The 14478-nt window shown below is 40.2% G+C and overlaps 1 protein-coding gene across 7 annotated transcripts in view; it reads left to right on the forward strand.

Moving 5' to 3' along the window:
• Positions 1-14478, forward strand: part of SEMA5A (semaphorin 5A) — a 612665-nt gene that overhangs the window by 438812 nt on the left and 159375 nt on the right. For all 7 annotated transcript variants that reach the window (XM_090039133.1, XM_090039134.1, XM_090039136.1 and 4 more), the window contains one exon: positions 10244-10451. In XM_090039133.1, the coding sequence (XP_089895259.1) occupies positions 10244-10451 (208 nt within the window). The remainder of the gene's footprint in view (positions 1-10243; positions 10452-14478) is intronic.

Consider the following 14478-nt stretch of genomic DNA (forward strand, 5'->3'; position numbering starts at 1 on the left):
AAAGCAAATGATCTTAAAAACTCTCTATTAATTTGATTCTGATGTCAAAGATTCAGAACTAACTGGGTCCTGTTTCACCATTCACTTCATGCATGGCCAGAAACTCATTAGAACAGCAGGTATTGCAAGAGTTTCACCATATCAGGCTGGAGTCTCACTTGAACAACTTCAGTAGCACTGAAATCTCATCATCCCTTATTTGGTTCACCTCTCAGAAAGATGATACTGTGCTCAATTCTTTGGGATGCTTCAGCGGCCTTATGGTGCTTCAGTGACACAAAACAAATGGTGGTAAATGCAAAATGACTGGTGCTTTCTACGGATGTATGGCTGCTCTGCATTGTGAGAACTCTGTAAATCATCTAGAGTCTATTTGGTCTGGTACCTCCAATTGGGCAAAGATAATTTCTGGGAGCTTAAAATGTTTTCACCATATTAGAATGCTTACTCTTTATTTGTAATTCATCAGTTTTTGAGCAATATTTGTATTAGTTTTGACAGCACCAGCTCAGTCATGGATTACTATGGCATGTTTCTCAAAATTTAATTAAACAGCTATGAGGAATAATTTGTTTCCCTGCTTGCCTGTATAATTTTTTCTCCAACAGAAGGAAATCTCTTGCAATACACTGAAGGAAAAACTATGAGGGACTTCTGAAAAAACAAGACCTAAAATTTTAGTAGATATTTTTCCCACTTAATATTCTTGTGCAACCCCACCCCCCACAAAAAAGGCATTTAATTTAGCCTATTTAGAGCACACCTCAGCTTCTCTCAGGCTGTTCCAGGTGATAGGGCAGTAATCCAGGTGTGGATTACTACCCAAATTCACCCCTTATTCCTCCCTCCCCAGTCACCCCACTGAGTCCTGGATGATAGCTAATCCACTTGGGTTACTGGAGGACTGCAGATTGGTGGTTTTATTTTAGGTGAACACACAGAGGTTAATTTAACTCAAGCTAGATAACACAGTTCAAAGATAACCTTTGCTGAAAATAGCTTAACTTTTAAGATGCCTAAAGGGCACTTAATGAGCCTTTAATGTGTGATCATTCAAATATTAAATGTTCCTAACATGATTCAGTTGTAATGTGTAATTTCACCCTAAGTGCATTAATGCACCTGACAGGTGGAATAGAATCTGGCCGTAATATTTAAAAATAAATCCGTGTATTATTAAGATAGGATCCATGACACATGACTTTGCTGATTGCTACCATGACTTATAACTTTGCTGCTTGCTACATGGGGCCCAGGAAGGATTTTTTCCCCCTACTTCCTGCTGCTACATGTGTTAGGTGAGGGAGTTGGGGGTAGTGGGGGTTCACTTTCTTCAGAAGCATTGCGTGTTGGCTGGGGATTTTGACTGGGGTGTGCCAGTACCCCTGCTGGGCCTTAAATCCAGAAGTTCCTAGCTAGAGGGTCTTGCCTCTCCACTCAGGGTCAGATCAATCACTATATTTGAGTTCATGAAGGAATTTTACCCCATGGTCAGATTGGTATGGACTATGGTGTTTTTGCTTTCCTATGTAGTGGGGAGGCATAGCCTCTTCCTTGCATGTCTTGAGTATATTTTAAAAACTTTGCAGCAGCAGGACATTGGCCACTGTGATCCCCTTGCTTTACCTGGGCAGGTCAGAGTGCTATGTCCTGTAGTTGTGTTAAGGTTGACAGTGTAGTTTGGCTAAAGAGTTAGACACTTGTATAAGCTGGTTTGGATAGGGATGATCCTGCCTCAGGCAGGAGGTTGGACTAGATGACCTCTGGAGGTCCTTTCAGGCCCTAATTTTCTATGAGTCTGTGGTTCTATGAGTTTTTGCAGAAAATCACAGCCAAAGTCTGTTGTTAACCTGCTGATATTCCAACTACTCCATTTATCAAGGATCTATGTTTTATGGCTATGCAATTGCTTTTATAAACTAATAAACATGCTTTATATCTGTGTTATTGTTAATATCTGTCACTGTCTGGTCTTGTTATCCACTTCATCATGATAATGAGTTGTGGTGTCAATGCATTTTAATGGCTTAAAAGCTTTCAATGATTCAAAATTTGTATTCTCTATGAACACTGAAAAAATAGAAAATGTTAGATCTTCATTCTCAATTGATAAACTAAAGTTTGTAAAGAAAACAAAATGTGTGTGTATATATATATATATATGTATATATATGTGTATATATATATATATATATATATATATTATTTATTATGTTGTGCCAAGTATTATTTTAAAAAGAAGAAAAAGGCACAATATAGCTTAATACTCACATTAGCTTGTTTGAACAAGCTGAATTATAAATAAAATAAGGGGGGGCAGATTACTAATGTGTAGAAACATCTCTGAAAACAAAGAAAAGCACAAAATTGGAAATCATGCTTTGATAACGCAACATAATCCAATGAAAACATTTAGATGTACTTTCTGAAGTAGGTGATGATTTGGGATTCAATTTCATTATCTTTCAGTGAATGTTTACAGTTAAAAACATGAATTTTTGTATCCCCACATTTGCAAAATTTGAAATCTCAAACCCAAACAGTGTTTTATTTGACACTGTTTAATCATATAGTGTCTTCTAAGATACCTGTAAGAAAGGGCTTAGCTCTTCAGGGGCTTGGGGCTCAGCCACAGATCAGCAGATAATAGTTTGCCTGGCTGAGAGCAGGTGGAAGTGATGACAAGTGGAGCTACAGAGAGAGTCCAGAACCCTTGGCGGGGAAGAGGAGAGGGCGAGGGAAGTCCGCTGTGCTGGGGAGAAGCAAAACATTGCCCCTCTCCTAATGTTTAGAAGGGGCAGATGGTTTTGGTTTTTGTTGAGGTATTCTGTTGTGGACTCAAGGTTGTTTTTAAACAGTAGAGCTGGTCTGAGATGCTGACAACAGAGCTGACTTACCTGTCCAAGTCAGCAAGATAAGAAAGGTACTTACAATATCTTACTGCACTTGGAATTCAGAAGACATTGTTAATGCCTGACAAACGTTGATATTTTGTCAGAAAGGCTGTTAAATCAGCCACTTTAAACTAATTCTACACATGCCAGAGATATTTATTCATCTGGAAAAGAAACTACTCCAGAGACTATGCCCCACTTTCTACATATTACAGGTACTGCGCAATTAAATAGTTGATTGTGAACTTACTTGGAGACCAGCTCCACATGCTAAGTTGCTGTCACACAATAAAAAGCTCCAACCCACTGTAAAGTTAGACCTAAAAAATGTGTACTAACTTTATAGTTACTGGTTTTACTATCAAGCTTTGATTTGCTCGTGTACCGGGGTCTCCCCCATCAGCTGACAGGGCCCCCAACTGCAGGGATTCACCATGTGCGGCATAAAACTCCTAAAGCCTGAGCATAGAGGTAGCTGTGATCCCCAGGGCTCAGGGAGGGCAGGAAGCCCTCAGGCCCTGGGAATCACAGCAGCCACGATCCCCAGGGCCCAGAGGGTTCCCGCCTCCCACAGCCCTGAAAAATCACAGCCGCCTCATTTTCCACACCTTTGGGGCAGGCAGTATTGTCCCGTAGCAATCATCAGCATGAAGGGTTTCCCACAATCCTGATAGAGAGAGATCATGATCACCCTGCTCCTGAGGCTGCAGCCCCTCAACTGGTGTCTTTGGGGCTCCCAGCCATGGGAACTTGCTGCTTGCCAGTACAGGGCAAGCCTGGGATCAATCTCCCATTGCCCTGACAGTAAGGCATGATGGGATCTAATGTATGATCCCACAATCATGTGTGGCAGGATGTATGAATCACGCTTTAGATCCTATGGTGCCTTTACCTGCACATATAGAGGGAGGCTATGAGCCAGATGCTGTTTCATCTACTAGGCCCATAATTGGACTTTTGTGCCTAAGTGTGATTTTATTCGACCTATTCATGTTCCAGAAAATCCATTAATACATTTACTTTTGTAACATTTTGTCATCTGATCCGTAAGACTGAGTCAGATAAAAGGAGCTGGGGGGAAGAGGACCCACCCTCCTCCTTTATTAACTATTTTTGCAAGGCTCTATGTTACTTCTTTTCTTTTGATGTTTTATTTGTGATGTGGCTATGTTGGAAAATGAATTCTAATATCACATCTCACTCACATAATCATTGAATTATTTTAAAAATATACAGATTTTTATTTTAAAAAAATATGATGTTGGTTTACATTTTTCCTTTGACTGAACATTGTTTTTCATGTTAACTCAGTCTTTTCTTTATCATTTTATGCCTTTTGGAAACACATCTGGAATAGCACCAGTAACACATCAGGAAAAATGACATATGATGAATTGCCAGATTAAACAATTATCTGGGCAATACTGCTGCCATAAGTATATTCAAATTATGCCCTGTGAAAAGCTATGAAATAAGTATCTATTACTTTTCTGTTTTGAATTAAAAAAGACACTTGCTAATTTGAAACCTGTTATTTACAACAACATTCTTCTTATGTTGACAAATGTTTTAAAATATTTAAACAAAGGCTATTTTTACATACTTGGAAATTTATCAAACAATTTATTTCTTGCAGATGTAATTTATTTTCCATCCTTCATTCTAGATATCACTCTAATTTCAGTTACTACTCTGTCTCTTTTTCCTCACTGCTATTTTCTGGTCATAGGTGTACCATTTCTCCAGTTATTAAATTAATCAAGTATACCTCCAGATAATCAAAAGTCACATTTTATTTTGTTTTCTTTTAATTGCTGTTTTTCCTAAATAGCATAGGGATGCTGTGCATGTCTTCCTGTAGTTGATATATGATTTCTCTTCAGCTTGCACAATTCTGCTTTGGTGTTAAATAAAGCCTAGTGGGTTTTGTTGATACTGTTTTTTCTCAAAATGTATGCATACAGTGGAACCTGCTATTTGCACAAGTAGTTGGTAGAATGGAAAGTGCAACGCCTGTAAATCCACATAATCAGGTATACAAGTGGCCTGAGAGTTCATTTGAAATCATTTTCAAGTGTCTGCTTCAGACAATCCTTGTAGTTTACAAGACAACTATTTTTTTTTCATAAAATGATACTAAAATAGAATCATGGTATAGCTGTGATGGTACAGGAATTATGCAGGATTTTTGTGGGGTGATATTTTTGTTGGTTCACTAAAAGACATCATCCACAAAAAATCCTTGCCTCTCACTAAAATAAATACGTGAAATAAGGAGTCGGCGAGATGTTAAATTGCTAATTTAGTTACTTGAGTATGCTCATTTTAGTAAATGAGGCTACTGTCCAAGGTCCTACGCAAAATACATTAAAACAAAATTTTGTTAAATAAGATGCTTTAATAATAAGTGGCAGGTCTTAAAAATTGAGATTTCAGGTGTTTTCCTCCAGAATTAAGGAGCAGATTTTTTACACTGTCTCATAAATAAACATGAACAGTTTTATAGGGTTGCATTTTTATATATGTATGCCTTGTGAGAAACAATTTTGCTCCAAGGACTCAGTAAGCTTTCACAAATATGAGCTGACATATAAATGTCTTCTTTTTCTTCAGCAAGAATTTGTAAATTCTTCATTGTGTGTCCCAGTTTTTGGCTGGAATCTTTCCAGATAAGGCAGGTTTGTTCATTTGCTTATGTTTGCCTTGCAGGATTATTTCCTACTGTCTTTTCTAAGTTGCACTCAAAGCTTGATACTCATTTAAATACTTCCTAGTTTACAAACTATCACGTTTTAATTCAAGTATGGTATTTTCTAAAGGTGCTAATGTTTTGTATCACTTTGTACCACTTTCATCTCAAACACTGTTCTTTAGTTTCAGTGACTTTCTATAACTTTGTCTATTCATCACTGGTGTTCACTATGGACAGTGTGCTGTCCAAATCTCATTTCCCCAGTCCTCACCTTGAAATTTCTGTTTAATTATTAACGAACTGCTCTGTAGTTTTGTAGACTTCTTGGCCATACAACCTGCTGTTTCAGGCAGAAGTCTTCCTTGAGTCTTCATCAGCTTCATTCAGGGTGCCTTAGATATCTGCTATGCAGTTCCTAGTTCAGCAGGTCTCTTCAAGCAAGTATTGCTTCACTACTTAAAATATTTTTTCATTGACTCAGTTCCATCTGGGAAATATCAATATCTTTTTCTGTGCTTCCACAAAGTCAGTCATCTTTACAGGAAACCAAACTTGTCAGCTGCCTGGATCCATTCCAGCCTGTCTCGCTTACTCTCAAAATGTGGCAATGCTACTCGTTCATTTTCTTACATAACTTCGGAAACCATTATCAGTGTTTGTAGTAAAATAAAAACCTTTGTCACTTCTGTAAAAGTGAACGTCGCATCCATTAGGAAGAATTGCATTCTTCAGACAGCCTTGATTACTGCAAATATAGCTCTGAAATGAATTTTAATCAGGAACTCTGATGGAGAAGCTGTAAGGTCTCCTGTCTACCAAATAGCACTCAGGAACATTTTCTGTTCCATATTTTCCCCTCTTCCTCCCATCATTTATTTGTGTATTCATTTATTTAACTTTATAGTGGCCAGGGCTGAATAGGTGATGCTATTCAAAGATTTAATAGATCTCTTCTCTGCCCTGAAGCTGGTTCATTTGGGGTCCTCTTTTCCCCTTGTTTGATTTAAATGTACAAGGATACTTTATGCCAGCACCAGTAACTGAATTGGTTCTGAGTCATAACCAAGCAGGATACTTACAAAGGCAACCTATTTCAAACAGAAACAGTTAAGTTGAGAATATTTGAGAAGACTATTAAGAAAAACAAGATTTTAATATAGATTTCATAGACTTCATAGACATTAGGGCTAGATGGGACATCGGAAGATCATCGAGTCCAGCCCCCTGTCCCAGGGGCAGGAAGTCAGCTGGGGTCATAGGATCCCAGCAAGATAAAAGTCCAAGTGTCTCTTGAAGGAGCTCAGAGTAGGTGTTTGCACCTTCTCTGGTGGCCATCTGTTCTAGTCCTTGGGGTCTCAGACAGTAAAGTTCTTCCTTATGTCCAGCCTGAAACAGTCTTGGAGGAATTTGTGACCATTTGACCTTGTCATCCCTTGGGGTGCTCTGGTGAACAGGCATTCCCCCAGATCATGATCTACATTTGATCTTTAAATGATATGAAACCCTTGGCAATGGTTAGATATGCTGAACCTACTAAATTGTATAGGTTCCTTACAGAACTATAAAATACTGGAGTATAGTATTTGGCTTTGGTTTTGAAAGTACATGGCCAAAATACATGTGATCTTCAACCATCATGCAAACCTGCTATGTAAAATATTTAATCTTGTACAGCCTTTAGGAGATTTATATCTATATACTTTTACAAATCAAGCCGTAAACTTGTGGGGAATTACACCAAATAGTTGTCCTGTATCTGATTATTTTTTTAGTAAACAGATGTGTAGTATTAACTTTTTCTGCCAATCAAACATAACCCTAAATAGGCAGGAGAAGTTTACAATAGAACAGAGAAGTTAGATACGTTTAAGTTTATATGCACATGCAAGAAGGCAGCTCTCTAAGTATTCAGCTGTTGGATTTAAAACAGGGAGGAAGCTTCTTCTTAGGCCTGTGTGAATAGGGAAGTATTTGATTCGGATTACAGTGATTCGTTCTGGAGATTCAGATCACTGTCCTAAATTGATTCAGCCAAATTGGCTTCAGAAGATTTGGCAAATTTGAAGAGATTTGGTGATTCAAATCACCAAATCAGGGAGAGGCTGGCATGGCTGGGTGCCTGCAGGTACTCCCATGGCTTCCAGCACCGCTGTGCTTGCATCCTGCCCCTTCCCTGCCCCCCTCGCCGAGTAACGCAACCCCCTGCCCTGGCTCAGCAGCTTGTCCCAGTCCCAATCCCTCCTTCCCCCATACTCTTTCCCTTCCCCCTCCCTCAGGATCAACAGACTTACCAGCTGGAGGCAGCTATATCAGCTGCTTGTTTAGTCTATGGCTGAATCTCTGAAGTGGCCGAATCCTTTCTGAAGCTTTTCCGAATTGATTCAGATGCTTCAAATCAATTTGAAGATTTTGATTCGATTTGGCTTTGGAGATTCAGTCCCTGAATCGGGCCAAATTTCCTCTGCATCAAATCAGCTAGTGAAGCTTCACACAACCCTACTTCTCCTTCAGTTTGTAATACCCACTAATCATGGCTTTTTGCCAGGTAGAGTTTTAGGACTTACACCCACCTGGCATACATTGATGCTTGTTTGTCTATATTGCATGGTAATATAACTGCAAACTATTTGTAAGTGCCAATAATGCCACTTTTGCCAGCTGAAAAAATTGTCATTTAGATAGTTAAGGTGAAATAGAATGTGGTTCTTCATGTATTAATGTTGCTTATAGGAAAAAATCAGATTTTCCAGAATCTGTTTTCATTTAAAAGAAACAAGAAATTGCATATTTTTCAGAGCTATGAACAAAAGTTTCTAAAGGTGAGTCAAACATGAGATGATTCTGTTTTCTTCCTGAACCTTCAGGCTCCATAAAAAATTGACTGTGAGATGCCCCCTATCCATTCCTCCCTGGAGTATCAGAAGCATGAAGTACCATTTATAACACCTGAGTATTAAATCTCTAATCACTGATCACTTTAACAGGCAGAATGGGAAAGGGGTTGGGAGTAAAACTGTGGAAGAGATAGGAATTGTAGGAGAATCACATACACATATGGGAAAGAAAGAAGAAGGTATTAGCAATGGTTTTGTAGAAATGAAACTATTTTCAATGGATTATCAGTAATATTCATTCCTAAATTTATTACCCAGTCCTTGGTACATAACTAAAAAAACGGAGTACGACGTGATGTGATTTAATTCTCTCTGAAATTCAACTGTAATATGAACCTAAGCAAAATATAGTCAATACTTGCGAGTTTGACCATGTGGATCTTTGTCTTATGAGCATTCCTCACTCCCACAAGTTGCTTGTTCATCATGGACTACTTGCATAACTAACAAATATGCATGTACATAACGATTTGTAAGCCTTGTGGGTTAAGTCTTGCTTCACTTTACACACCTAAACACATGTACACATCCATGTAACTGCGAGTTTGGTCAGTTTGCCACATACTGCAGTCGGGAGTTCTCCGTAATGTAAGGGCACGCTGCCTGTGTGCGCACTGCCCTGGGGGTTTTTTGTGGGGCTTTTTGACCCCTGGCTAAACAAGGGTTAAAAACAAAAACTGCAGAATAAAACCCCTGGAGCAATGCATGCTTGGCCAGCACATGCTGCTGAAAAGTGGAGCCAGGCTGCCTGGAGCCCTGCTCCACTGCCAGCCAGGCTCTGTGTGGCAGAATCGCCATGGCTGCAGCCTTGGGAGGCCCCCAGAGTCCCAGGTAAGGCTTCTGGGGCCAGCCCAGTGCTGTCCCCAGCCTCCTCTACCCACCTGAGGCAACTTGCCTCATGCCAAAGTGCATGTGGCACAGCTGTTCCCTGGGGACAAGTAGCGGCAGCACAAGGTGCGCCACTGCTTCTTGTCCCTGGGGAACCAAACGTCCATGCACATCTGGACATACCCTGAAAGGCCATTCAAGAATGTAATCAACAGCTGAGATTGACATTCGTTGAATGTGATTAACACTCCTTGCTTTGAATTGACCAAAACACAGCAAAATGAAAAGTTGAAACAGTATATTTCTCTAGCCCTAGAAGAAAGGTGATCACTTTCCATGTGGCATGATTAGATGTGGGTGAAGCAATGGATTGTTATGGTTTTGTTATACCAATACTGAACAAACACATGTGCAAACACATGCACCCCCAGCCCTCCCCACACACCCTCACCCTTGTCCATTGTATTTTAAGAAAGTAATATTGCCTTCTGTAACATGAAGTGCCCTATTTGTTCATACACTTTAGTTGTAAAACAGAGGCAACAATAGACTTCATTAAATGTATAGATTTCTTAAATGGTGTTAACAGTACCTTAATCTCATGAATTAGAAATTGTGGGAATGTCTGTACATTTTGAGAGATGCATTTTTTGATGTCTGTTCACAATAGATGAGCTGTGATTGCCCATCTTCCAAGTGTCCACTATTCAAACGTTTGTCTTATGTCTGTAAGCTGTTTGTGTTTATAAAACAATTGAAGCTATTATTCATTTTTGGTTTGTTCATATAGTAAGCCTTGTACCCCAACAGGAAACCACACTTGAACTCTACAGATTATAAGGCCTCTTACAAAAGGGTGATTATTGAAGGTTATCGAATAGAGAGTATTGCCTGCATGACTGCCAGTAAGTAAATCTCCCTCTTTGCCTTTACAGACTATGGCACAATTAAGAAAGTTCTCGCCCCAATGAATCAGACTTCAGCCAGCTGTTTGCTTGAGGAAATTGAGCTCTTCCCGAAGAGGCAGAGGGAATCCATCAGGAGCCTGCAGATTCTGCATAGCCAGAGTGTTCTGTTTGTGGGCCTTCAGGGACATGTGGTAAAGATACCCCTGAAGAGGTGCCCGTTTTATAAAACACACAGGTATGAAGGATAAATGGGCTTTGTCTGCTTGGGGGAAGGTGCATAATGAAAGGTTTCATACAAGGAAAAATGATAGTTATAGGCATCCAAATTAACTGCAGCTTAATAAGTGGACATAAAACTCTTATTTATACTACTTAAAAGAAGAATCTACAGGACCATTTTCCAGTAGATTAATGTGTTTCCATTAGAAAAACCTCCCAAGGCATGATAATGATATTTAAATGTCAGCGTATAGAATTTGAATTATATGAATGAATCAATAAGCAACTATTGGTATTGAAACAAAGTGTCTAGTATTTTGTAGCATAGATATTGATATTAGAAGAGTAAGAAGGATGACTACCCTAGAGCTAAAGCCAAGTGTATGTATTTGAATACAATAATCCATCGCTTTTAAACACATTATCTGTCTGAGAAGAAGTGAGATGTCTCCCATTTTTACCTCACAGTATAGTCTAAAAAAAAAAGGATTTAGTAAATGCCTTGATCATTCACATTCATGTGCTGGTTTGGTCAGGATTAGACTTTGTGTGATTACCTCATCACACTCCAGGCCAACTTTAATATAACAGTGGGTATTTTTCTCCTTTTTAAACTGCTGCAATGCAGTAGATGGAATGTCTCTGGGACTTCAGAAAAGGAAATTTGATGGGAGTTGAGGAAAAAGTAGTTGGAGAGATGGCTGTTTGGGTATGATGTTGATCAGGAAACCAAAATAAAATTTCATATGCCTGTTCAGAAATGACTGAACACCTGAGCATTATGTCGGTAACTAAAAGGACTTTGGTTTGTAAAAGTTGTCACAATGAGGCTGTCTTATGACAGCAGACACATTCAGAGTTCAGCACATAATTCTTCCTGTGTTTCACTCCAAGCAGTTTCTGTGCTGCTGCACATTTATTGTTAATAGGCTCATACTTTGCCATATTTTGACAATATTGGCTGTATATCTTTCCTTGCTGTAAATCAGCACAACTGTATTTCCTTCAGTTGAATTATGTAATTTTACAAAAACGGGGGATCTAGTACTTAAAGCAAGGATGTAAAACCAGGTTCAAAGATGTTAGATTTAGCTAGCTAAGACTAGGGTCTTAATGCTATCATAACCATCATAAGCCACTCTATTTTGAATGAAAGATGGATACATAGCCAGGAAAGGTAAATGCCCATTAGCACAGTCTCATCTTGTTGTTGCTCACCTGTCTCCTGGATCACCAGCATGCCTGTCCTCCTTGCATAGAAACTCGGAAATACATTCTTGAAGATCCCTGTTTATTTCAGACAGTGAGAAAAGTAGCACAATGTAGTAACTAGTCTCCTGCATTCTCTCAGAGACCAAAAGTAGGTGATCATGCACCACTTAGTATTGTGGGGTCCTGTGATTTTTGTGACCCAGTTCAAAACCATTCAAGGCTGAATCCACAAAAGGAATTAGGCACTTCAGTGCCACCCAGCTCCTACTGTAGGCACTGGAGACAAAATGTAGATCTTTAGAGGCCCTCTTTATCTGTCATATAACCCTGGAGGCATCTAAATTCCCTTAGCACTGCTGATTTTGCCAGCAAAATTTCGTAAGTACCTCAAGGCCTATTTCAGGGCATTCTCAGAACTGCCTACGTCCTGATAATATTAAACACATAGGTACCTATTTCTCATCCAAGCTTTGCCATTATTCAGAAATAGAGCATTCCACTGCTTGTCTTGCCTCTGATGGTGTGGTTCTCAGGGCACAGCTTCAGGACTGAACCCTGCAACACCACCCCCTCCTCCCCCCCCCCAAAAAACCAGAAAAAAAATCAGGAAGAGGAAAAAGCACTGGCAGTCCCTGTTGCATACTAGTATGTCAGTTGGAGGTATGTTGGACACTGAGGCTGACTTACCAAGGAAGTTTGAAGCCATATCCCTCACATGCCAGGTGAATGTGTGACCCACTAGGCTACAAACCATGGAGAAGGGGGTTGCTTTCTCAAGTCCACATGTTGAAGCTGTTCCATTTTGCATGTGTATTCTGCAGACATTCTGGATGGTAGGGTTAAATTCCTGAATAATCTGGATAAACTGAAGAAATGGTCCACAAACAATCAGATGGAATTCATCCAGGACAAGTACAAAGTCCTGTGCTTGGGAAGAAGAAATGCTGTGCACAGATACAGACTAGGGAATGACTAGCTAGGCTGCGGTACTGTAGAGAAGGACCTGAGGGTTATGGTAAACCATAAGCTGAATATGAACCAAGACTCTGCTCTTCTAGCAAAAAAGAAAAAAAAAAGGCTAACAGCATACTGCGTTGTATTAACATGAGTGTTACTTTCAAATCAAGAGAAGTGATCCTGTTCAGCACTGGTGAGGCCTCACATGTCTGATTTTGTGCCCTACACTTCAAGAAAGATGTGGAAAGAATGAAAAGAGTCAAACAGAAGATGACAAAAATGCTTAGAGGCCTGGGAAGCATGATTTATGAGGAAAGATCAAAATAACTTGTGTTATTTAGTTTGGAGAAGTCAAGACAAAATGGAGATTTGATAACAGTTTCCGAATACCTGAAAGGCAGTTATAAAGAGGATGGAGTTGGGGGGTTTTCTCTGTGTCCATAGGGAACAGGACTAGGAACAATGGCCTCAAACTGCAGCGGAGGATATTGAGGTTGGAGATTAAAGGAATTTTCTGACTGTGAGGGTGGTCAAACCTTGGAACAGGCCACGTAGAGAAGTTGTGCAATCTTCATCCCTGGAAATTTTTAAGAACAGGTTAAACAGGCATTTGTCTGGGATGATTTAGTCAGGGATGATCCTGCCTTAAACAGGGCACTGAACTACATGTCCCTTCCAGCCCTTCTTTCCTATGATCTTGCACCTATAGCATGAAAAGTGCATGTGTAAAAAAAGGAGGACAAGTGTCATGAGAGATCATAGATGACCTCATAAGGTCCCTTTCAGCTTTACTTTTCTATGATCCTATGATCCCAATATTCATTGTGTCATAGAGAAGAGGCAGTAAGTATGACTCCTCAACTTAGGGGAACATTCATCTGGAGATGGAAGAGGTGTGAGCTGTGGTCCTTGTTCCATTATCTGTTGGGTAAAATTGTCCTTGAATCATTTTGGTGAGGACCTCTGGCCATGTTCTGTAACAGATGTCTTCCCTAGGTGCCTAGTGCTAGGAGAGGATCCACAGATACAAATCCTCAGTGACACAGGCCAGAGGTAGGTACTTAAGTCCCTGAGACTTAGGAGAGCTAAGGGGGTTTCCTGTTTTTCAGATCTCAGTCTTAGGTATCTGACTTTTCCTATGCACTATTTACAGAATCAAGGTACTTTACTGGGGGCTGTGAAGCCCACTAGGTGCCCAGACATCTGGAAGTTAGATACTGCATCACTGGACCAAGGAGTCCTCAGTCCTTTTGTGGCTCTTATCCTCAGCCTGAGAAGCACTCAGTGATGGGAGCCCATAGAATAACACTGAGGCCAAGATGTAGATACTACAGAGTCATAATATGCTATTTTCATTTGCCTCCATACTTTACCAGACCTAGAGCTATATAACTACCATCGTTCTTATATGTAGAATTTCCAAACTATGTTAACTAGTGTTCCACCTAAAGAGCCAGGGGAGTATTTGATGTTTAGTGTAACAGGGGACCCAAACCCTGTTACTTGGGTCTAATGCAAGGCGAGGAGTGGGGACTGTAACAGGGAGCCAGGGGTCTTCTCTTCCTTTAAGAGGAGACAAGAGGCTAAGCTGGTGGTGTGTGGCCACAGTTGCAGGAGGGCAGGCTGGTCTTTAACTAACAGTGAAAACCCCTGTGCAGAGCTCGGAAAGGCACGTGGCAGAAAGGGGGCATGGCTTCTAGGCATATAAGCCTGGGGCCTGAGCCAGAAGGGGAGACTGGGCCTGCATCCTGCAGGGGGAAGAGCTCCTGAGTGAGATGCCTGCAGCTAAAAGACTAGCAGGCACCTGAGCTGCTCCCTGTAACTTCCAGGAAAATGCTAAGAGGAGCTTATGGCCTGTAGAGAGGTAACAACCC

This window comes from Crocodylus siamensis, chromosome 3 (genome assembly GCF_052110815.1).
Source record: "Crocodylus siamensis isolate JL-2025a chromosome 3, ASM5211081v1, whole genome shotgun sequence".
In the NCBI taxonomy this organism is placed as follows: Eukaryota; Metazoa; Chordata; order Crocodylia; family Crocodylidae; genus Crocodylus; species Crocodylus siamensis.